Source organism: Vanessa tameamea, chromosome 17 (assembly GCF_037043105.1).
Source record: "Vanessa tameamea isolate UH-Manoa-2023 chromosome 17, ilVanTame1 primary haplotype, whole genome shotgun sequence".
Taxonomy (NCBI): domain Eukaryota; kingdom Metazoa; phylum Arthropoda; class Insecta; order Lepidoptera; family Nymphalidae; genus Vanessa; species Vanessa tameamea.
In genome coordinates, this window is record NC_087325.1 from 6121374 (window position 1) to 6146036 (window position 24663).

The window sequence follows — 24663 nt, forward strand, 5'->3', positions numbered from 1 at the left end:
GCCAATTCTGCCAATGTACTCCGTCTTCGCCTTAGCAATCACGTTTTTGAAGGACCTAGAGGCAGAGTTATATTCCTTTCTGAATGCGCTGGTATTTACATCACGAGACGCCGATGCGCCAGCCCAGTCTTAAAAGCGTTCCCATTTTCTGCGTGAAGCCGTTTTGCAGAAACGACCAAACCAGGGCTGGGACTTGCCACCGATGGGGACCGCAGAATACGGAATGAATAGTTCCATACCCTGAATTTTTTATACAATTTTTTTTAGTATTTGGTTATATTGGTGTAACTTTCTATATATATCATTTTATCTCTATTCCATACAACTATCATAACTCTAAAACGTAATTCTATACTTTTGCGCAATACAACCACTGTTATCGTTTAACTACGAATCGAATAAGAGGGCAAAGTGCATAAATACTTTTTGCCTGAGCGGCCAGCACGTACTTTCATGGATTAGCTGGTCCAACGTGTGCTGGAGGCTGAATAATATATAATATAAATTGTGTTATCTGCGCCCAGTTTGAACTGACGATTGACATTTAACAACTGTAATAAAAAGCTTTACATTTAAATGTTAATAATAGTCTGCATTTATTCATTTAAATATTTTGAATTATTTTGGATTCATTTAATATTTTGATTTCATATATCATAAGTTCACTATGGAGACAAATTATCCTACTGAGATTTCTTTAAATTTTGCAGAATTTCCTAAAGATTCTCGCAATAGTATAAAATTTATAGTGGTCAGTTCTGCTATTTATATTACATACATTAATAATATTATTTTAAAAAGATCAACCAATAAATTAATTTGATTTATATATATACCAATTTGTAATAATGAAGTATAAAATTTTCAGGATATCTTATTTTCGAATATCTACCCGTTGTTACAAAGAATTAGTGATAATTTACATAACAATGTTAAAGAAGGCTTTACGGACGAAAATTATGTTGCAATACGAAATATTTACACTTTGTGTTCGGACCAAATAAGAAAATGTTATTTATCAATGTTAGAAATTATCAAATCAGAATATAACAATGGTGTTTATTTACAGGTATTATTTAATTTTAGTTAGCTTCTTTGTTAAAACTACATGTAGTAAAGGAATTCTTAGTTCTATAGTTATAGTAATTGTATAATTTCTAAATAAAATACCATAATAAAATATAAAATAATAGGTATACGTAATATACATTTTGTAGTTATACCATTTCTATCTTATAGTAGCATAAGATAATTAACTTGGTTTAATTTTTGTTGCTAGAGCTTTAACAAAATAATATGATATTTGCTTTTATGGAGATCAATAATTGTAATGTAATTTTAGGAGAGTCGTCGATGTATATGTGAAAGATTGTCTTGGTGCTATCAGAAATTATTGTCAATTGAGCAACTTCTCGAGGAAACATTAGTGGACGAAGTGGATTCATTCAATAATTCTATTCTCATTCCAACTATGTATTTTGTCAACTGGATTGATCAAACATTTGAAGTTCTCAATAAATTATCTGGTGTCATTTATAGAGATAGTTTTAAAAAAAATGAAGAATTACACACAGGATGGAAACGAGAAGTAATAATGTTAAATTCTTGCTAAATATTAATAATAGAAGGTATTTCTGTACTCTATCATAATGTTTAAGTAGAGTTCAGAACTACTCTTTTCATAAAATATGTCATAAGAGGTTTAAAGAAGTGGTCACTATTTAGAGAAAAAAATATTTAATTTCATCTGTATGTATAAGTAAAGTCTTGCAAATGATAGTTAAGTTGGGTCCACCAAAATGATTAAGCTTTTGTTTACACTTGGAGTTGGCAAAAATTACAAGATTAAACAAAAGTCAAATTAAATGATTTTATTATACAACGCATTTACTTGCTTTTAGTTATTGGAATGCATTCAAGGATTACATACTTCTATAGATGAATTGTTGCTATCTTCTATGACTCTAAGTAAATATTGTTTATCAGATGATCAACATATTGTTAAAGCGCGTTGTCAAGTGGTAAGTTTGTATTTCTTCTTACAGAATAATGATGTATATTTCTGAGATTGAATGATTTGATATTTAATTATTTGTATTGTTAAAAAATTTTGTTGTCACTGAGTTTGTGCTATGATTATTTTTAAACTTAAGTTTTGCAACTTTAAACTCCGAGCTTGTAACTCATTGGCTACAACAGGCCTGCTACTGTTGGTATTGCTTAGCATGGCAATCAAAATAAATAAATCAATGATATAAACACATGAAAAATAAGGCAAGCCTTATTCATTGTAATAAAAAAAAATGTACAAAATGTTTGTTTCAATTGATGTATAAATTTGGTGGTTTCAGGTGCTGAGAGAAACGAAATCACTGTTAAGTGAATTGATTGATGGAAATCTAGAAGAAGTACAACCTACTATATTTAACCTGAAATTACCAATAATGCCTTCAAATGTGAATTTACTAATAGATGTTCTAAAAGATGTATTGTATGCCTTAGAAACTAATACGAACACAGCTTTATTAGCATTAGTAGTTCATTGCTTTAGTCAAAGTATGACACAGGCAGATATGTTAAGATGTCACTTTGAAAAAAGTCCTAGAGGAGAGTGCTCTTGCCAGGGTGATGGTGAAGATGTTGACGAAAATTGTAGTTTCATAAAAGAATTTGATTTGCACAATGAAAGATTACTGCAGATTGGGTCATTTGCAATGTCTTGTTCGTCAGATCAAAAAAGTATGTTTTTTTTAATTTTTTTAATTTTATCTTTTAGAAGTACATATATTGTATTTATCACAGTATAGTTGTATGGACAACAATTGGCTGAGAGGCCTTAAACTTAATTGATTACTTTTATATTATACTATACTAATATAATTAATGTGAAATAACTCTGTCTGTTACCTCTCCATGTTTAAACGGCTGAACCAATTTAAATAAAATTTGAGTACTGGGAAAGCACATAATGTTTTTGTCATGGAAATCATCAATTAAGTCTGTGAAAATGTTTATGGGGAATTAAATATTTTTTGAGTAATGAATATGAAGATAGTTTGAGTCCCGAAAGGATGTAGGATAGTTTTTATCACAGAAGCCATTCCTTAAGGTTTAAGGGTGTAAAAAGGTTGCGGAAATTTGTATAGGTAATGAAATTTTATAAAGAGTTTGTTTGAGTCACAGAGTAGGACATAGGATAGTTTTTTATCACAAAAAGGGGTGGAAATTTGTATGAACTCCAGATCAGTTCAGAATTGGCCTGGTGTCAAATCTGGAGATGCTTTAGGACGAGTTTACACAGTACTTATGACTAATATGGAGTGTTTTTGTGTATGAATGCTTTTATACCATGGGTGTGGACAACCTAGTTCAGTGATCTCAAAAAATACAATACTCAAGATATTTTAACAATTCCCAAGGCATTATTTTTCTTTTCATATCAGAACCACAGACATCACGTATATATCACGTTTATTTTTTAAATAGTAAGGAGTTCGGATAAAAAATAAGGTAGTCGTAGTACTAATTTTATGTAGAAGTCGCGGGCCGAAGCTAATGATGCCAATAACAGCTGTAATACATATTTTTTTTAACTAAAAATAATATATTATTTAAGGAGTATTATGTCTACGTAGTGGTTTAGCAAGCCTAGAAGCATTGGACCCACATCTAGTACCAGCTATTATGCTTTCTCCATGCAGTCATCACTCCTCAATACTGGTTGATATTTGGAATCAGGAAGTAATGCAGATCAGGGATAGTGTGTTTTTAATAGTGGATCCTGCTGCTTTTGCTGATGTAAAGTATTACTTCTAATTATAACCTTTGCTTAATAGGAAGTCCTGATATTTTACATAAATATAAAGAGATTAAAAAAAAACATTTTTTAAAATTAGAATTACCTGAAATATTCAGCTGTTATATCCTGTATTAATATGTGCTATTTATATGCCAATAATTACCGGATTCACAGTTTGGATCTGAATCCTTGTGAGAGGCCCTATTTTATTAAAAAAGTTCGTTGGAAAAAAAGTGTTTTACTAACAACTAATATTTTCGTGATTTTTTATATCATGAATGGTATATAAAAGTATTCTTATTTTACATGAGGAAAAAATATTCGAAAACCGTATTAAAAAGTGCTAACTATTTTATTCAAAAATATTTGTTCTACCTAACACAAACAAAGATAAGACAGTTTTAAACCATTGATATGGAATCATATTAAGATATTTGTGAATCCTTGCAAAAACAATGAATGGATAGTTCCATACATTTGTTTAAAAATAAAATTAATTCCACTAACATAGAATATTTTATTAACGAATTTACAGAAAGCAAGACAAATGATGCATCAAAAATTACTAGAAATAACAAAAGGAGGTAGCAACAATAATAGTAAAACTTGCGCTGTTATTAACATTGGTTCAATTGTTTATGAATTTTTTAATGTATATGAAAAATTTGAACCCGACGCATTGACCTGCCAAGAACAACTTTCAAGTCTTTTAATGGATTTGAACAAGGGTGAGATAAGTAATATATAATTTATGTATAGAGTTTGTATGAGTGTTTTAAAAACAACAGACTTATGTTTCTGTATTTAAGGAATTTGTAATTTTATATTTAGATTATTACACCCAGTTAAAAAATGATTAACTAAGGTTTTCATGAAGTATGTGTGGTCCTTCAGATAATATACATACTCTAGATTAGTTTGTTTTCAAGTTAAAATTAAGTGTAATTATAATTTTCATATAATTCCAGTTCAAAAAGAGTGTAAAGTAGTAAGCAATCTACTAAGCTCAGCAGATGACCATTTATATGATATTAAGGCAATTCCTAAAAATAATGCCATATCTGTAGACCAACTTATAAAGCGACTCAAACTTTTATACACATTGGTGAAAAGAATAACAAATTTATTAAATCCAAAAGAAAATGATGAAGAGTTCTACGAGGAGCCATTAGAAAATAAGAATGTCACACAAACAATCAATTTTATAAATGGTAACACTTATGTCAATTCACCTAAAAAACAAACAAATATCACCAGAAGTATGTTCGCTCGAAGTAATATAAGATCATCAACTGGCAAGTTCCCTTTAGCAGTTCTAACCAAGCATTTAAAATCAAGAAATTCGAAGGACTTAAGTTTTTCAATACAATTTGATGAATTATGCAATTTATCAGAGATTAAAATGAAAAATCGTGAGATGTCTATACTGTATTCACCCTTCAAACCCAGGGCCTCTTTAAGAAAGGCTGTTTTAAGTAAACTCTGTGCGGTGCCATTTGATAAAGAAATTATACTAGAAGGTAAAGTAAAGTTAGATCCGAGTTTTATGTCAGACAAAGATAGTTTTATGGATGACAATACAAGTTTACAGATAACAGGTAAATAATCATTGTATATAATTTGTATATAACTAATAATTTCACAGGACTATTGTTAGCATATGTTATTGTATAAAGCATAACATGTGGTAGGTATTTAAAAATCCCAAAAAAATATAGTACTACTAATTTTCCAAAAATTCAAGTTATTTTTACACTCTCTGATAATTATTAGATCTGTATTTAGTACTTATTAGTGTAAAATTTTCTCTATTTCTATTTTAAATAAAGGTACTGTTCAATTACAGATGTCCTGAATCAGATCAACGATCTAACGAACATGTCCACTAATAGAAGGCGGCCATTTAATTCAACGGTTTTACTCGAAAAACCATTGAGAAATTCTAATGAAACCCGAGATAACGTTTTGAAACTAGCCGTTAATAACGAATCGACGTTTAAACGTATTTGGAACATAAGTATTAATAATAGTGCCAGTAAGCAAGATGAATCTGCTTGTACATCGAATTTGACGCAACCGTCAGATGTGAATACGTTGGAAAGGTTAAATGATTTAGACCTTGTGGAAAGTAAACTAAGTGGTTTAAAATTTGGCCATTTTGAAACTAGTTTGTAGGCAAATTAATATTTAATGAATAATGTATTTTTTTTCTTAGAGATTCTTTTATATATCTAATAAGTTTTGATCAATTTTATTTTATTATGTTAATTCAAATGATTTTCACTCGATTTGAGATAGTTTTCTATTCCGTCCAATTTTAGCGTAAGTTTGTGTTTACAAAATGAAATATGTATATAAAATATATTATAAATTTTATGGTTGTGGATTTACTCAATAAAATAGTTAAAAATCAAAAGTTTTATTTTGAACTAAGAACAAATGACAGTGATGCAGTCTGTCATGCCGTCTGAATTAAACTTCACATTTATTTCATTAAATAAGTTAGCCATCTAAATTTTAATGTAAGTTGGCCTTCTCTATATTATAAAAATACTATTTGGTATTATTACTATGAAATGTTTTTAAAGTAACGAAGAGGCGTAAATGAAAAAAGTGCAAAATTGTATTTAATGCATTCACAATAAATGGTATATTAATGAATAAATTCAGAACAAAGTGACTACTCCCGACCATGGATGCATCGTGTACGCTCTTTTCTTGAAGATTCCCAAGTAGTATCGGTTCGGAAAAACCGCCTGTACTGACCTGTACTGATTTTGCAGTACTGGTCTTTATTTTTCATTTTTGGTGTAGCTGTGTAATGTGTAGATGTGTTGAGCATGGGGCCGAGAACAGATCCTTGTGGTACTTCAGCGTCGATTTCTTTGAAGCCAGAACTGGCGTCACATTCTTTCACATATAATATACGATCCTCGAGATAAGATTTGAATACTGCAAAGTATGAGTGGGAAATATTTTGATTGATATTACATAATAGGCCTTCGTGCCAGACCTTGTAAAATGCCTGCTGGATGTCCAAAAACACTGACGAACGGTATTCCCTTTGTTCTAAGGACTTTCTTATTACGTCACATACTCTGTGGGCTTGATCCACTGTGTGTGAATTGGTGATCTGGTATCACTTTACGCTCCAAGTGGCTTGGCATTATTCTGCGAATTATCGTCTCCAGTACATTCTATAGAGTAGGCAGCAGGCTGATTGGTCGATAGGATGTTTTTTGAATAGTTTTTTAGATGATCCGCAAACAAGTCCGCTTTGTCCTGGCTTGTTGTATCCCAGTCGTATTCCTTTTTATTGAGATTTATGGTATTTTGGGTCTGTCATAATAACGGGTGATTTTCTAGAGCGAGTAGTCGCTGGCTTTAGTAGCAGTTAGAGACTCTAACTTAGCTTTCATCGTTAAGTTATTGGCATTACTTATTGCTTCCTTCAGTTCTACAATAGATTTATTGGCTTTATTACAATGGCTTTCATCTTTAACATTTAGTTATAAAATATATATTATTAAACAGATCAAACTTTTCAGTGCTGCTGGGTTAATTTATGATCCTTTAAGAAATAGACTTTCTGGTGATAAGGCTGCGAAATTACTTTTTGTTAAGTATAACTTACCTTCGCTAAATTTAGATTATTGAAAACGTTTAATGTTCATATAAGTTAATTTAAGACGATGTATGATTAAGAATAAGTGACAATTAATTATAACAAATAATAAAAAAGAAAGCTATGATTGTTAATTACTCACAGACTGATTGTAATTCCTATCAAATGATGACATATAAATAAAACCATTTTATTACCCATTTGTATTTAACTTTAAAAATTCTTTAAAAATTTGATATCCGTAATCAAAATTATCCGAAACTAACGGATAATCCGAAATAATTTCATATCCATATCCGGTATAATAATCATTAATATATCCGTAATCAATCCGTATCCGAAATTTCATATCCATAACATCCCTATTGTACCTACTTACCTATATCCAAATTATAAAAAATATATTGTCATTGTGCCGAAAATATACTTTGTAAAAACAATCCGAAGGAACCATCGAGCTCCAAGATTAAAGATCTATTTTTAATAAAGAACAAATAATTACATACGTCATGATAAGTCATGAGTTGTTGCATACATTTTTTAAATTTAAAATTATTGTAGAAATGTGTAAATCATTCAAGTAAGACGAAACTAACTGCTCCCTCTGCGTCAAATCAGTGAAGTTATGTGACCCGTCTTCAAATTGCATATCATATATTGCACCCTTTGAAGTAGATACTCAATTTTATAACATAAAATATAAATGTTGACACCTACAGAAAGAAAAACCCTAGTGACGAGGTCTATCTTTACTCAAGTTTTTAAAATTATTTTTTTAATCATTAAGGGTACTGGGGATCAAGTATGTAGGTCCTTCTAAAATGTTTTCCTAATAAAAAAAATTTAGTGTGTTTACTTAGTATTTTTAGTATTTAAAACTGATAAATCTGAGAATTATTTTACAATAAAGAGTGTTAGACAGATAATATATAGAGTTTGTAATCTGATAGACGAAAAAATATAAGGTAATATTGTATTTGCAGTCTAAAAATCAAAACGAAAGATGTATTTAACTAATATAAAATACGTCATAACATAATATGACTCTTATGTGCCATATACTTACTAGTAAAAATTAAACTGAACGCCACAGCTTCCATCTCAATATCATAATACCCAAGAAATTGAAAATAATATATCGATTATAATATACAAAAGTTAGTTAAGATCTCAAAGGAAAACAGTTACTTATTGATAGCTTATTCCTTCTAACCACACTTTTTTACCATTTCATAAGAATATTAATAATCAAACGATAGTAGGTAGTTGATACTTCTTGAAGTATAACGAGGCACAGAAGTTTTTGTTTTGCCCGTCACTTAGATGTCTTGTATTCATGTAACAAAGGAAACTTTATGGACTTTAATGGAGTGTCAAACTTTTATTCATTACAGTTGTTTCGTTATCGTATCTCGATTTATTAATCAATTTAATGTTATTTTTTTTTATTTCTATTTAAAAAAAAGTCAATATTGATTATTGATAAACGTAACATAAGCCATGTTAGGTTACGTTATATAATAAAAGTTACATATAATATAGCACAATAAATATGCGAATTTTAAACAAAGATTGAGGGTTCAAGCTTAGGCAAGTGACATTGAGATTTCATGTGTCTTTTATGAGTTTATAATTCATTTCGTGCTCGAAGGTTAAGGAAAATATCGTGAGGAAACTGGCAATAAGCTCCAAACCTTCTCAAAAGGAGAAGAGGCTTTTGACCAATAGTGGTACATCTACTTTAATATTATTTTAATTTTATCTACTTACCTATAATCCCTAATAATTACTTAACTTAGGAAGACAATAACAACTTAAGTAAAAATAACAGCCATACAATTCTTGTAGGTACATGAATAAGGTAAATATTAATTAAGCATGTCATAGAAAAAAATATATAATAGCATTGCTTAGAAGTAACCTGCTGCATAAATACATAGATTTAAAGGTTCATGTATAATTGACAACATTTTATTTTATCCTCGCGAATATAATAATACCTATAATATTTATCATTTCGTTACATACGAGTACCTACTTACATGTACAAGTAGTATTTGTTGTTTTGAGCAACTTAAAATACATTCAGTGACTCTTAGCCTCTGTAAATTAATTATATACATAGATGGAAAGAAGGGTCGCAATAAATAGGTATTATTTATTTGTAATTGAAGTAAATAAACAAATGTTAAAATTATACCCTTAGGGACAGGAATTCAAGTAAATGTAAGGCCTGATTAATATGTATGAGAACGCATTTCGCAATAGCGACCTCCAGTAAGGCCTTCGATCATTTATAAAGATAATTATATAAGGCAATACCCACCTGCACTCAACTTAAATGAATCCAAGCAAACTGAGTGCCCATCAATTAAAGTGCATATTCTGCAGTGTGTAAGTTCCTCGAAAACTCCTCCCCTAAGTACACCTAGACAGAAATGCACGTGAAATTACCTCGATCTTATATACATACTAATAAGACCCATATTTACGTAAATATCCTCTTCCAAAAGTAGCCTATCCTACGCGCATGCGCATTGAAAGTAAATCACGGTATAAAAAGCTCTAACTCCCTGAAATACACATCATTCCCGCCAAGATCATAAAGTTAAAAGAACTCCTGAGTAAATATTAAAAAGTTTGTGTGTGATAGACAGCTGTCAAGCCGACAGTGAAAGTAAGTATAATTCATTAAGTATAAGTTAAAATGTACGTGACTTTTATAAAAATATGAAATGGTTAAAAAATAATTGTAACACAATTCTAATTTTAAAAAAAAAATTACAAAATTTCTATAAAACTAAATTTTTTTTAGAAATATGTAGGAAAAACAGCAGAATTAGTATTAGTGAAGTATTTCTCCAATAAATTTACTTTACTTAATTGTCACAATATTGTCGTTCCAATAACTAAGACTACTGTTGCAATTAAATTTACTTTAGTTTCTTTAAACTAAAAATAAAATAGGTACGTTTGAACAAATTAAATTATATAAGTTTAAAGATATGATCTTTATCTCATTTGAAATTTATAGTAATGTAACTAACAGTAGAATAATATTTTATCTCTAACGGGGTTATTTAATAATATTTGGTGAATGGATTAATTAACGTCTTGTATAATATAATCAAATCACAATTTTCACACTTTACTTGTAGGTACTGTACTAAACTAAGCCCATTAGAAAGTTACTCTATTATTATTATAAGACTGAAGCCCTTAAAACGTTGTACATAATGTCAGGTAACGCCAATAGTTTAATATAAATTAGGTGCATCTAAAAAACAGGTAGGTCGAAAACGTAAGTAAGGTGTTTTGGTATTTATTTCCATTTGTATTTAAACCATTAAACATCTTGTCCCGTCCCGTACGAGCTTTTTCTAATTAAGTGTGATGATTAATATGTTTATTTGTTTCTTTTTATTCGAATTAATACGGTAGAAAAAATAAAAAAATAGATTGTTTTACTGAAACTTATGTATAAAAGGTAGGTATTGTTGCTTTCTAGATACATTTCTACAGATCTAACATAGAAACTATTCTTGAATGTTTTGTAGCGATTTTTTTACTATGATAATAAACAATATTTGCATAAATCTAGTAAAATAAACTAACAAATGACGTAGTATAGTTAATTATATAAAGTTAAATATAAAAGAAATAAACGGATATGTTTCGAATAAGTAGTTATCATTTTGAAGATGTTGCGAAAGTAAAAGAAAATGTAAAAAAGGTATGAATTTTTAGAATATTTCATAACTACAGAATATTTATGAAACACTTGAAACCGTACGAAGTAGTACTTTATAATATTTCCTCAGTAAAAAATGGGTCTTTTGTACATATAAGAGTGAACCGAGTTACTTTTTGCCAGGACTGTTTTTATAAAATGAATCTTTAACGAAAGTTTTTTTATCAATCGGATTAAGAGTTGTTGCGCGAATACGGGAAAAACGAACTACTATCACTTTATAAACTTAACATGATAAAAATTTTAATATCTTCAAAAATATATTTGCTGTTTTTTTTAAATCTAATCGATTTTATAAATTTGAGAGCTTCTTTTGTTTTTACGTTGTAGCAGTCGCACTTAACAATATGAAATTTATCATAGAATTATAACATTAAATTACGTCGCAAAACGGGAACAGCTACACGTAGTATGAATTCATTAAAAATTAATATACGTTATATAATTGTACGACATTTACACGAGGCAGCGTCTAAAATGTAATAAAATTTCCATTATACCTTGAATGTCAATGTATCGGCGAGAGAGTGGAAATAGCGATATTGAAGTTGAGACCACTAACGCAGCGCTCGCTTAATTGAATCTGTCATGTTTGTATCTTCAGAGTGACTATTGCCGAGATTTTTTATATCCTTTGCGGATATCAGTTGTATTGTCTCGTGTTTAAATCTGGTTTCATGATAAAATAAATTTCGAATTTAGATTATTTTTATTTCACTTTAAAATATTTTCGTTTATTTTAGTATTTGTTTTACTTCCGCAGTAACTTGATATTGTTTTGGGTACATAAGCTAGCGATATAATTACACAATCTGGCCCAAAGTTTCATTAGGAGTAAATTTAAGACGACAATAAATTCGCTTCGTTTATATGTACATCGCATTATTTATACAAATGGAATTTTGGTAGGTTTATAATTCTGCATATATTTTTTGCAAGAATTTCTAAGTTTTTATACATTCCTTTCTAAGCTGGGTGTACATTTTTAACGATCGAATACTTATAACTACCATATACTCGTACAATATTTGTAACTTTGAGACTGTAATTCAATAAGAATTAGAATTTAACTTTTCATTATAATGCGTATTAACAAAACATGATTAATATTTTATTTTAAATCAAATTAAAGCAACGTAGGTAATAAATAATTAAAAAAAAAGAGGATAAGCAATTTTTTATTGAACGACCTCCGTGGTCAAATAGTGTGTACACCGGTTTTCATGGGTACGCCACTCCGAGGTCCCGGGTTCGATTCCCGGCCGACTCGATGTAGAAAAAGTTCATTAGTTTTCTATGTTGTCTTGGGTCTGGGTGTTTGTGGTACCGCCGTTACTTCTGATTCTCCATAACACAAGTGCTTTAGCTACTTACATTGGGATCACAGTAATGTATGTGATGTTGTCCAATATTTATTTATTTATATTTTTATAAAACTGAGAATTGTTTGTTTTTAGATGAAGGGTCATACACGTTTGGGTTTCAGAAGACATAGACGCGGGATTATAAGTTTAACAACACTTATTTTGGCGTATTCTATGTATATCAATGAGGTGAGGTTTATTGCACTCAGCTATCACATTTATTATATGACTAATATTCGTTAACATACATTTTCGATAATAGGTTATAGGGTTACCTACTGATACTTCCTCAAACACATGGCCGACTTTTCCACGAAGAAATGTAGCAGCCTTGGCTAGGGACGGATATTTGAGAAGTGCAGCTTCTGGTTACAAAAGAAGTATCTCAACATTGGCAAAAAACGGTCAGCTTCCGACCTTTAGATCACCCTACGACGAAACAGATAAGCAAGAACAAGATGAAGACGTTTCTCACGATAAAAGGAATTTGGCTTCCATCGCGCGACTCCGCAGCTACTCAGCTATGAAAAGAAACATACAGTCTTTGGCAAGAGATGGCTATCGTTTCGGAAGAGGACAATATAATCAGCCAAACGACAAACGCAATATCCAAGCCTTAGCCCGTAATGGATTGATTCATAAAAAAGACGAAATTGTTGGTGATGAATATTATTATCCATTCTATCAAAATCCCGTACCGCCACTGTCAGAAATGGATGGCCCGTTTGACATCAATGAAATGTACGATTTCCAACAATCGATAAACCCCGATATGCTGCCGCCACTCTCTCAAGTCTTCAAACGAAGCGATGTCGGATTTCCACCAGGTTTTGTTTCAAAAATGGACTACGATGATAATTGGAATCTTAAAAGAGGTTCAATGGGGTTGCCAGTACATGGTCTCTTTAGACCAATTTATATCGACTCCGCTGGTAATACTAGAAGCAGGCGATCCATATATTCTATTCCTGATGTGCTCGACCGTAATGATATTGATATTCCAGAAGATTACGATAATGAAAATGAAGATAAACGATCTGTAGGTGAGTTACAGGTTAATTTGGGTTATTAATCAAGCTTAAAAATTTGTTATGCAGAATTTACATCTGTTACAGATGATGAGGATATAGCGCGTGAAAATTTTGAAAAACGTCATATTGGGTCGTTGGCCCGGTTAGGTTTATTGCCCTCATTTAGATTTTCTGGTGGCCGATACAGTAGGTCTGGAAGAGCCAGATTGTTATTGCCTAGTCAGGAATTATACAGGTGTTTAAAATACGACTATAGTTGCAGTTACTGTTATAGTATGTGTAGATTAGGGTGTGCTTTAAGGCTTTTCAAAGAGGTTCTGAAGCTAAGCAACAATTAGAGGCATGTTAAGTGTTTTAGAGGTGTCACGTTTTAAATGTTTAGTATCGATGTCCTATTTGTTTATTTTAAAAAATGGAAGATTTATCGAAAAATATTTGAATTTTTTTGGCACTTTACAGCATGTTTCTTAAATATTGTTACAATTTTTCAAATAACTTCAAAATATATCTTAACAACATTCCACTTATTTATGTTGATCGGTGTTTAATAGGTTAATGATTAAAACTGTTGTGAATTTAGTGTCTACGTTTTGTGTGTATGACAAACTATATTGTTATTAATAAGTATAATATGTTTTTCAGGAAGCATTCCCCTGACGAGAATTTCGGGATTAGGTATTGTATTGTAATTGTACATTAAAATTTATTGCATAATTTTATACAATTAATATATTTATTGGGTTGAATAAAAGTATCGATTTGTTTTATTCTTTTGAATTGCCATCAAGTAAATATATACATTGTGAATCAATTGTATGCTAATCAGCTATACTTGAATCTATAATTATTATTATTTTTTCACAGGGAATATTTCTCTGATGACGAAGCTAGCACATCCTTCGATTCAGACGACTCCGACCTACCGTCGCCGCCAGTACTTGCTAACTCGCACCCGACCGGCCGGTACCTCCACCGACCACTGAACAACGATCTACCGAACATGCCGCTTCCCCAGTCTCCTTTATCTCTGAAAAATTCTGATACATTTGCCAAAAACCGCTGGCAGAGCAAAGATAAACCTAAGTTTTATTACTTCAGGTCATTAAAAGTCCCTTATCACTCTTCAGGAAAGCGGTATTTGGTGCTTCCAGCCGTCGATAATATTCTTCTTGGGAAGAATTACCGCAACAGCAGTCTACCAAGTCGTCGTAAGAACCAGTAGCTATGCCATTGTAAGCTGAGTGATAGAAAATTACTCGGCTTGGTCGAAGCTAAACCATAATAAAATTAAAATATGTTGTATAATTTGATTTTTTTGAATTATGTCTTTTTTCTCGGTATTTAAGCTTCGACCTAATCCACAGACAACTATGGCATAGCACTGGTAACAGATACATAATTATATGAGTTTTAACTGTGGGATCATGTTTATTGAAATTCTGACAATAAATTTAGTCATTAAATTGTATTGAAATTTATCAATGGTAGGCTAGCGGTTATGGCAACTTCGGATATACTTAAGATGACGACAATGGCTCGATCGTGACTACCAGATGCATACTAACGACTTTAATTCTAGATAAGTTTTAAGGTTACATTGCCAATCGCAAATTACGTGTCTAAATTGAATATTGTAGATACAAATTTAAAAAATATTAGTCAAACTAAAAAAAAATATTAGATACGTGTTTAAAATTTTTATCTGAAAATGTTCTTACAATAATTTTTTTAAATAATATTAAATTCCCTTGTATATTACGAGTTGTGATAATTCCTACATTCAATGTTTAACATATCGAAAATGGTCTCTTTCCTGACTAGAATTACGAGTAGCTGTGTTTGACAAATAAACAGTTTGATTATTTTGTGAATTTTCATGTCACGTTTTAAGCTTTGAGCTTTAATGTCATTATTAATAAATATATTTAATTCTTATCTTGGACAATAAGCAAGCAATTTTCGGTGACCACATAAAGATAATAAATTTTGAAAATGTACTGTAGTCTTCTTTCCATTGTCTTTTTTAGATATTATTGATGTATTTTTAAGATTGTAGGTAACTATTTAATCAACTAGAGCCCTATTTATTGTAAATAAATGAATACAGTCAATATATACTTGTTTTATTTATATACAGTCTCGTAATATTATAACTCTATAAATTATTTTTATATGACTTTCATATTTCCAAAGAAAAATTTTATAAAATTGCCAAGCATGAATCCACTACTCGTATTACTTAATTTATGCAAGATAAATCATAATTGACTAAATGAAATGGTTAAAGAAAAAGATTTTGCAATAGTAAAACGAATGCGGACGCTAATAAATATTTATTTCAAATAATTTTATGATTCTGATTACATTTTAATTATTTTACTTTTTTTCATTGCGATGTATTGATCTGGAACGAAAGAAAAATTCTATATATTTAAAATTAAAACAATTTAATACTACAATGCACACGGTAGGTACCTCAAGCCAAGCGACTTAAAAATTTTGAACACTACGCTGGTATACAGTGAATATTTTTTTGATAACGTTTCCTTAAAATGCGGACGGCTTAAAGATTTTTACTTTAATATACTATGAATATTCTATGTATGTTTTACATAGTATATGTATGCGTGCTATGCTCAATAAACTATAATTATTTGCATACATTTCTAAAGTAAATCTTTACTAGTATTTAGATAATGATGATTATTATAATAACTCGATAAATTCTTAAATGAATTGCAATTTTTTTAATAAAAAATGTATACAGAAACATTATTATTATTCATAGAAATTGTTCTTACCTGTTTAACGATATGTTTGTATAATTGGTTTAACCGGAGGTGCAATTGGAGCCGGGAATGAATGAGCATCTTCCACCGTTACAGTAAGGAAGGAATCCACGGCAGTTACGTACAATGCCCACACCGTTAGCAAGACAGCGGAGTGCCTGGGTACAGCTGGTGCAAGTGGATCCGGCCTGAAATAAACACATTTTATGTACATAATTGTAGAAAAATATCCATGGCATAGGATACGCAGATTTTATCCAAAGGTTTCCAATCTGGTTGAGTTCATTTGAGAAAATAATTTGGATTTATGATTAAAGTTCATATTCAGTAAATTAAAATAGTCTTGCAAATTTTCGAAAAATATTAGTATTCTTTTAGGTATGCACAACTCAAATTTATATTTTTGTTTCGTTGTTTGTGTAGGTAATTCTAGAATCTAAGTTATTGGATTTCTCTGTCAAGAAATTCCCGATAGCCGTCCGAATTAAGGAGCTATCAGTATTATTCTCCCTTACAGCTAAATGCGTAAGCCCACCTGTGTCCGAGCTTTCTGCCGTCGAGTCGATTAGTTGTCCCATCAGATATCACTACGCAGAACGTATTATAATGCGTGTGCATTACAATTTGTTCTGCGTAGTTGACTAGGCTCCGTTTAGAATAGTCATCATTTGTGACTTCACTATTGTTATTTATTAAGGATGTTTTAAGGCATTGACGCTTTTTCTCAATCCATACGTACTAAGTTTCTGAATTATTCTTAATATTTTCACATCACTGCATAATATTTTGAAAATATGTTCTAATTTCAAAAGAGTACATTATTTATATGGATAACAATATTAGATCGGGAGATGATGACACAAAATATTAGGTCATTTGTACCAGTATGGCGGTTCTTCAGGGGTCTAATTACGTGGGGTACATGTCAGTCACCTCCTCGTGGTGTACCCTGGGCAACGGGGCCGGCTTGAGCTTGCTCGTCGGCCACGGCTAAGACTGGCGGGAGGGAAGCCGCGGGGCCGCTCCTGGTACGTCCCTGATCGGCGTCAGGGCGGACCATGTGAGTGGCCTCGTTGGCTAGGAGGGAGTGGGAGGGCTCGCTACTCGAGCCTCCCAGGTGTTTTACACCGGCGGTCAGCGGCGGAGCCTACCATCTTATCCGCCGCAGGGCGTCAGCTTCGTTGACGCCCAGCCTCCAGTGGCGGACTCGGGGGAGTTCGTCACATTCACACGTGGAGGATGAGGGGGAAGGCGCGCACTAGGCGCGCTTTCCATGTATATTCAGCCGCCTTACGGCGGCTGCCGCTGGTGGGGTCGCGGTTGCATGCCCTTGGCGATCCCGTTGCCTCACCACTCGGCGGCATGGTGGAAACCCGAGGATGGTTTTAGTGGGTAGGACAGGGCATTAGCATCAGCGTGCCCTGGCACGGGGCATTAGGCCCCGGTTGAGTCCCACATACCCGTCCCGGTCCCCCGACCGGGCGGCATGCGTAAATGCATTTCCTCCTCGTTAAACAAAAAAAAAAAAAAAAAAGGGGTCTAATTACGTAAAGGCAAAAAGGAAAATGATGGTCATAGCGCTCGCACCGGCGGCCCAATCGCGTGGCCGTTTATCGAACGCGTCGGATAAATAACGAGTGTCGAACGATTTGTTCCACAAAAATGCTTGTATTTTCAGAAAAAAGTTTCAGGGTGGTACAAATCGCTTGGCGAAAAAAAAAAAATTCTTTGCAGTGGTATGGCAGCCATTGGGAACTGTCAGAAAAGTATGGCAAGGTGATTTTCGTGAATGGTTACTCGACGATGATTAGCTGTGCAAAAATTAGCATGGTACAAATGGTTGAATTGTTTTATTTAAATTAATGTATTCGCGTCGGTATGGGGGCTGTAAGTCACACCCGAGAAGTATGGCATTACGCTACTGCCTACTTCTTTTTTTTTCGACTATCTGCAAATACAAGCATTATTGTGGAATAAATCGTTCGACACTCGTTATTTATCCGACGCGTTCGATTAACGGCCACGCGATTGGGCCGCCGGTGCGAGCGCTATGACCATCATTTTCCTTTTTGCCTTTACGTAATTAGATCCCTGAAGAACCGCCATACTGGTACAAATGACCTAGTATTTTGTGTCATCATCTCCCGGTCTATATTGTATCCTCTCGTGAAAAAATAACAAAACCAAAAAGATGTATTTTATGAATAAAACATTGCCATACTTGTGTGGTATAGTTGCAGCTGGTCGTTATAGGAAATAGGTTGAAGAACATTCTCTCTTGAGGTCTGTCGCCCTCTTCGTTCGGAGACCTCGCTTCACGTTCAGCTTCAGCACCAACATCTACCTGGTCAAAGAACTCTGATCCCTGTTCTAAAGCACTCTCTTCGGCAAAAATTAAGTTTACAGCTACCTGTAAATGAAAACCGAGATTAGATTATATAATTTATCTGATTTCATTATTACAATTATATTAATGTTAATCTTTCAAATGTATGCGATCATGTGGATTTTACTAAAGTTCACAAATCTATTAACCGTTCACAAAGGAAGGAAAATTTCGGTTTCAGATAAAATTCTGTCATACGAATTTCCACCAACCCATGGAGAACCGGGGTAAATAAGACTCTTATCATCTCCTTAAGAAAAGAGGATGCTTTCCATCCAAAAAATATAACAAATTTATCTTACCAGCGCTGTAAAGAAAGCGAAAATGTAGATGTTGCCAGCTGCCATTTTTTTATTGAATAGTTTTTTTTTGAAGTATGAAACTATATCGTAGTGATGATGTTCGATTTGATTGAAAGATGTTCGATTTGATTGAAAGCTAGAAAGTAAATCGAGTTTATATATTACTGATAAATAATAGCATTTGTGTAAAATTTCAAGCGACAGGGCTGTCGTCTTAACATAATGTATATATTTTATTGTTCTAAATGTAGGATTATTCATGCTTTTAATTATTATGATAATGTGATTTCGGATTTGATCTTTGTTAGGGTGTTCAATATTGTCCAAAAAAATATTATTTTAACTGTTTTAATTTTTTGCTAATTATAAATATTTATGAAGTAAACACATAATTGTGTAATGCTTTTTCTAATTTTAGTGCATTTAAGTAGGTATCAGCCTACAAAATACTACTATTAAAATTTTCTTCCAAACTAATCTTTAATGTTTACCTATTTATTTTGGATTAGGTAAAGGTTATTTGTAAGGATTTTAGATAGTATTAGCTAGTAGATATTAACGTTATGAGGTATATAACATTTTACAAAAGACATAATGTAGTAATATATAATAAGTTATATAGCTACTCGTCACAGAGTTGAATTTTTATGTTTTTTGAAAGCCAGTCACATAGATGCCTACGATAGATGGTCGCAAGGATGACTGAATATAACAGTAATGATATCATTGATATGTTTTTAGTGTATCATAACTTTAAATCTATCGTATTAACCTATGCCTTTAATACGGTCATCGTAAGTGGTCATCTATATTTTATTCACGAAAAAAAAACTAGTGTCACCAGGTGGCACTGTGCAGAGTCTGGGTGGCGAGTGTGGCGTGCTTTCAGAACAGTTGCGTTGTGAAATTTGGCCGAGACACTACCTGCCTAGGAACTGTTCTGTCTTCCAACGTTCAGTGTTAAGTTACTTGTTGTGATTTGTGTGTCCATTTTGAAATACAATGTTTTTGTCAAAACGCTATCATTACACGGTATCCACGTACACCCACAAATCGTCGTTCGAATACGTAGGATTTAATATAATAATATTTGCGGTTTCACTTTGTGAACCTTTGTTCCGCTTTTACTGTATATACTTTGTTGCTATATATTAATATGATAATAATAAAAATATATATAGTCAACTAACTCTTCAATTAACAATTTCGATGTTTCACACCTGTTGGGCGTCCGTTGACGGACGCACGTGATACATTTTGTGATAAATATAATGATATGCAATTAAAAATGCACATGATACAAGATTACCATATGACACAAACGTATTGATTGTTTTTATTCTAAATAAAATTAATAAATAAATTCTAATTATAATAAATACATTTGTAATCATTATTTGTGTCAATTAAATGTATCGTACATGGTATCACTAGAGTTGAACAAGTCATTTTGATGGGGTTGAAATAAGCGGATTTGTTTCTATACGGGAACCTAGAACTTGTTCGGAGAACTTACTTTCGAAGAACATAAAATTGTTTAATCTTGGCAAAATTTTATAACTGCTACTTTCAACGATTGATAATGCAATCTATTGATACTCATAGCCTAACAAGCTTAGACGGGATATGTATAATGAAATGGTTATTATGGATAAGCGGTATATTTATGTAGAAATAAGAAATTGATAAGAACATACTTTTGTACATGTAGATAATTTTGTATGAATTATAACATTATTTTGACGCGTGATTCTTGTTGTCTTCTTTTATTTTAAATTTGTCCGCGATTTTGGTATATCTTTTTTTAAATGTGTATTAGTGTTGTTATTTAAGTATTATAGCATGAATTATCGTAATCTGGAACTGTTAAGTAAATCCCCGTTTTTCTTTTTGTAATGAGCGATGCAAAGTTTACCCTCATGTTGAATAAATTAATTTTTTCGTCAGAGATTTACGTTACATTTGTCTAAGCGTAAAAAAAAAACATCTTGTTAGGATAAAATGTAAATGATTTAATATTTATATTTTAATTTTGATGTTCAAATAATCAGTCTATACCATTAAGAAAATAAATATATATGTAAAAGGAGACCCTTTTTTTTGACCGTTTTAATACAATATTCTCGAAATATATGTGTACGTCGTATTAAATGAATTTCGTAATTACAAAACTATGCATTAAACGTACAACATACAAAAACCATAAATATAATTTAAGTCTTTAATCGTGAGCAAGTAAGATTACACTGACAAATATTTACAAAATCTTAAAAATTCTACGATCATCTCAGCCCTGGTATTAAGCGTGATATTAAATCCAAAGCAAACAATGTTCTGAATCGAACAATTAAATACAAGCTTTGCTCTACGTAAAGGCGGTTCTGTTACGCAGACACGTATAAACAATAGAGCAACACTCGTGAGGTCGTGATGCATGGCTCCGACAACAAGCTTGATAAAATTGAATAGTCACAATAACAGGCGAGATAATTATATCTAAACATTCAAATATATTTGTGAACGTATGATGTTGACGACATCTTGTTTGTGTCGCTCGGAGTTTTCATGTTGCTTATTTCATGATTTATATTCATAAAGTATTTTAATAGTAAGTATATTTTTTAAAAGCGGTAATTAAAAATTATCTAAATTATTTTTACGCAGTTCTTCTTTTTACTGAATTCTTTTTAGTATAGGTTTGTGGTGCAACCTATTCATCAATACTTTATGTTGCTATATTTGGGTTTGAAGAGTGAGTGCTCCAATGTAATTACGTGCACAAGGACCAAACATAATGTCATCATCGTCTAAAATAGGGTTTGGATTGATGTTTACTTCTTGCAGTGTCGATGTTAATGAGTAAAACAACGACGATGTTCGATTTGTCTACCTTCCTGACTGTTTTAAAAAAAGTAATGTAATTTAAATTGTATATTTATTATTTATTCTATTTATGTTTTGCATTTTCATATTCCATCGGAAATAGCTGTGTAGAGACTATGATTTTTGTTTACAAATCACAATAAAATGTTTAAAGTTGGTATGTGATGCTATAATATAAGGAATATATTACAGTAAGAGTTAAGGCTTCATTTCTTATTTCTGAATAATTCTGGATATTTCATGAAAGTGCCTAAGCTGGAATAACAAATAATAGAGTGTGTGATGATTATTTGAAGTCAATGTCATATTTAGTCGAAATAAAAATATGGTTGAAATATAAAAGTAAAAATATATATAGTTATTTAATTTATAAGTAATCATTAATAATACCTACTTCACAACATTATAAAATAGTACTTGAAATAAAATGTCGAACTTATCCATAAAACTTAAATTTCAAAAATCATTATTTTATTGGTTGGTCCATTTTGTATAGTTGCCTTCAGTTTCATTTTACGAAACTACATAGCTTTTTACCAAGTACTTCTATTATTTTGCACAGATTAATATTTCAAGTAGTCTAATAGCAGTTTAATTGGCAATTGAGCGGCCAAGTATTTAGGTACAGCATATTTTCTCCGTACCTTCCGAATTTAGGGCTTTTATTTGTCTGACATGGGTTGCAAGATATCATTTAAATTACAAAGGCGAGGAATTTTCATTAAACACTAACATTTATCCTGCTCCTATAAACTCTAACCTAATTGAATTCTTTTGTCATGTGTAGTTACAGACAGTTAGTGAAGAATGTTAATTGTATCGGCTTTTTCTGACAAAGGCTGTGATAAGAACTGTGTGATTTCATTTGAAAATATTTGGTTTTTTTAATTAAAAGAACCAGAAGTGTTTTATAGATATTTTTATAAATATACCATATACCCATCGATCCCAATATTTCACAAATAATATTGTTTAAATTTTTAAAATAATTACGGCATTTAAACACAAATAGTACTGGGTATAGGGGAACAAATGCCGGAATTGCAGTAAGGTCTAGCCGGATTATTGCAGATTTTCAAAATACCACCGATTGGTTTGCAGATTAAACGCGTATTGCAGTTGTGACAAGATATTCTCGGTACAGCTGCAATATCGCATGTCGTCCAGTTTTGTGGGTTTTGGAGTACGTTGGGACCTGCCTGGTCTTCATTAACCTCGTTGACATCGTCTTCGTTTTGAGATGCTTGGCGTCGAATTCTGCCTTGATCTTGGTGTGGCCCTCCTTGAGGCCCATGTGGACCACCTTGAAAGACTTGACCGTAACAAACAGTCAATAAAGCACTCTGAAATTTTTAAGGATTAATGTAAATACAATCTGAAGAGTAACAATTTCGTTATTAGAATTCTTTTCACAGCGTTCCGTTGAAATCCTTTGAATTTACTCGTATTGAATGTACGAAGTGGAGCTAATATTTGTTTCAGTCGAACACAATGAAACATTTTTAAACGTAAGACAGAAAAAGATTACTATTGTTTTTCTTATTTAAATGTGTATGCAAAATATTTTTATGTGTGAAATAAATATAAGATGGGGTCCAATTAAAAAATATATTTTTTGGAATTATAATTCATAAGTTTCTTTGGCATCTATCGATCGGCTTCTACTTCGACGATTCGTTCAAGCATATTTTTAATTTTTTTAATGTTTTTTTTGCATTTTTCCTAAAATGTGCATTTCATTTTCTACAGTTTAGGAAAACTTTGTTGGCTAATTTAGATCACAATAATTGTAAACTTATTGTTCAACTAGCTGAACCTGTGTCTTTAACCGCGCGAAATTTATAAAACTTCACCTATAGAACACAATCCCAAAAAAAAAGTATTGACATTATTTTGAGGTTATATTATTTTACATAAGTTACAACGTAATTTTAATCATCTCGTGAAGTTGTGTATAGTACCACAAACATATTTTATTACAAAACATTATTTTATTCACTTTTAATCAATCTTGAACTGAAATTTAATTATGGCTTATTATGACTTCGACTTTGACTTTGGCCGAAGATTGTTTCGATAGTCGATTAATCAGATTCGATTTCGCTTTTTATTCAGATTCTACAGTCATGTTTAGAATTTCATCCAAAATATGCAGTTTTTCTCACGAAATGTTCCTATTGCATAAATTAAGCTAATTCTGTTATACCTCATCATATGAGAAAAATAACAAAAAAAAAGTAGATTTGTAATTTCTTACCAGAACGAGTAAGGCGACAATGATTTTCGAAACAGCCATTGTTAGATTTGAATTAATATGATTGCAGATATATATTCCATTGCTTTTATACTGCAGTGGTTATCTAAACAAGCTATCCCCCGCTTAGAAAGTACAAACAAGGAAATTGCAAACAGGGTTTTCCAACAGCGTGTAGTCAACAACGGAAAGTTTATTGTTTTGTTCAGAAGTTGCACCTCAATTGTAAACTATTACGAGAATTTCAAGTAATCATATTATCAAATCCATACTTACTTAATATTATATATATTATTATATATTTTAATATTATAAATGCGAAAGTAACTCTATCTGTCTGTCTGTCTCGCTTTCACGTCAAAACTACTGGACCGATTTAAATGAAATTTGGTACACATATAGTCTAGAGCCTGAGGACGGACATATGCTACTTTTTATTTGGAAAAAAAATGCTGTAAAGGGTTGAAAAAGGGGATGAA

At 31.6% G+C, this 24663-nt stretch overlaps 3 protein-coding genes and 1 long non-coding RNA gene across 5 annotated transcripts; 2 read left to right on the forward strand and 2 right to left on the reverse strand.

Moving 5' to 3' along the window:
* Positions 1-578: 578 nt before the first annotated feature.
* Positions 579-6228, forward strand: LOC113400247 (serendipity locus protein alpha). Its single transcript, XM_026639752.2, has 9 exons — positions 579-751; positions 869-1069; positions 1343-1588; positions 1902-2021; positions 2352-2739; positions 3617-3798; positions 4335-4527; positions 4768-5397; positions 5646-6228. Exons 1-9 carry the CDS (start codon positions 668-670, stop codon positions 5972-5974), a joined length of 2373 nt encoding a protein of 790 aa, XP_026495537.2. The 5' UTR covers positions 579-667; the 3' UTR covers positions 5975-6228.
* A 3571-nt stretch (positions 6229-9799) lies between these two features.
* On the forward strand, positions 9800-15683 carry LOC113400529 (neuropeptide-like precursor 1). Of its 2 annotated transcripts, none has more exons than XM_026640131.2 (6): positions 9800-9818; positions 12633-12728; positions 12802-13582; positions 13655-13805; positions 14213-14245; positions 14435-15683. In XM_026640131.2, exons 2-6 carry the CDS (start codon positions 12633-12635, stop codon positions 14790-14792), a joined length of 1419 nt encoding a protein of 472 aa, XP_026495916.1. In that variant the 5' UTR covers positions 9800-9818; the 3' UTR covers positions 14793-15683. The 2 variants fall into 2 exon arrangements, with proteins under 2 accessions (XP_026495916.1, XP_026495915.1); XM_026640130.2 differs by lacking the exon at positions 9800-9818 and adding an exon at positions 10083-10101.
* A 205-nt stretch (positions 15684-15888) lies between these two features.
* On the reverse strand, positions 15889-19172 carry LOC113400436 (uncharacterized). Its single transcript, XM_064217428.1, has 4 exons — positions 19048-19172; positions 18581-18769; positions 16372-16547; positions 15889-15974 (listed from the first exon to the last, which is right to left on the reverse strand). The coding sequence occupies exons 1-3, from the start codon at positions 19090-19092 to the stop codon at positions 16401-16403; spliced, it is 381 nt and encodes a 126-aa protein (XP_064073498.1). The 5' UTR covers positions 19093-19172; the 3' UTR covers positions 15889-15974; positions 16372-16400.
* A 3661-nt stretch (positions 19173-22833) lies between these two features.
* On the reverse strand, positions 22834-24322 carry LOC113400530 (uncharacterized). Its single transcript, XR_010309405.1, has 2 exons — positions 24188-24322; positions 22834-23273 (listed from the first exon to the last, which is right to left on the reverse strand). It is a non-coding gene; the product is annotated as an uncharacterized LOC113400530 (long non-coding RNA).
* Between the last annotated feature and the right edge of the window lie 341 nt (positions 24323-24663).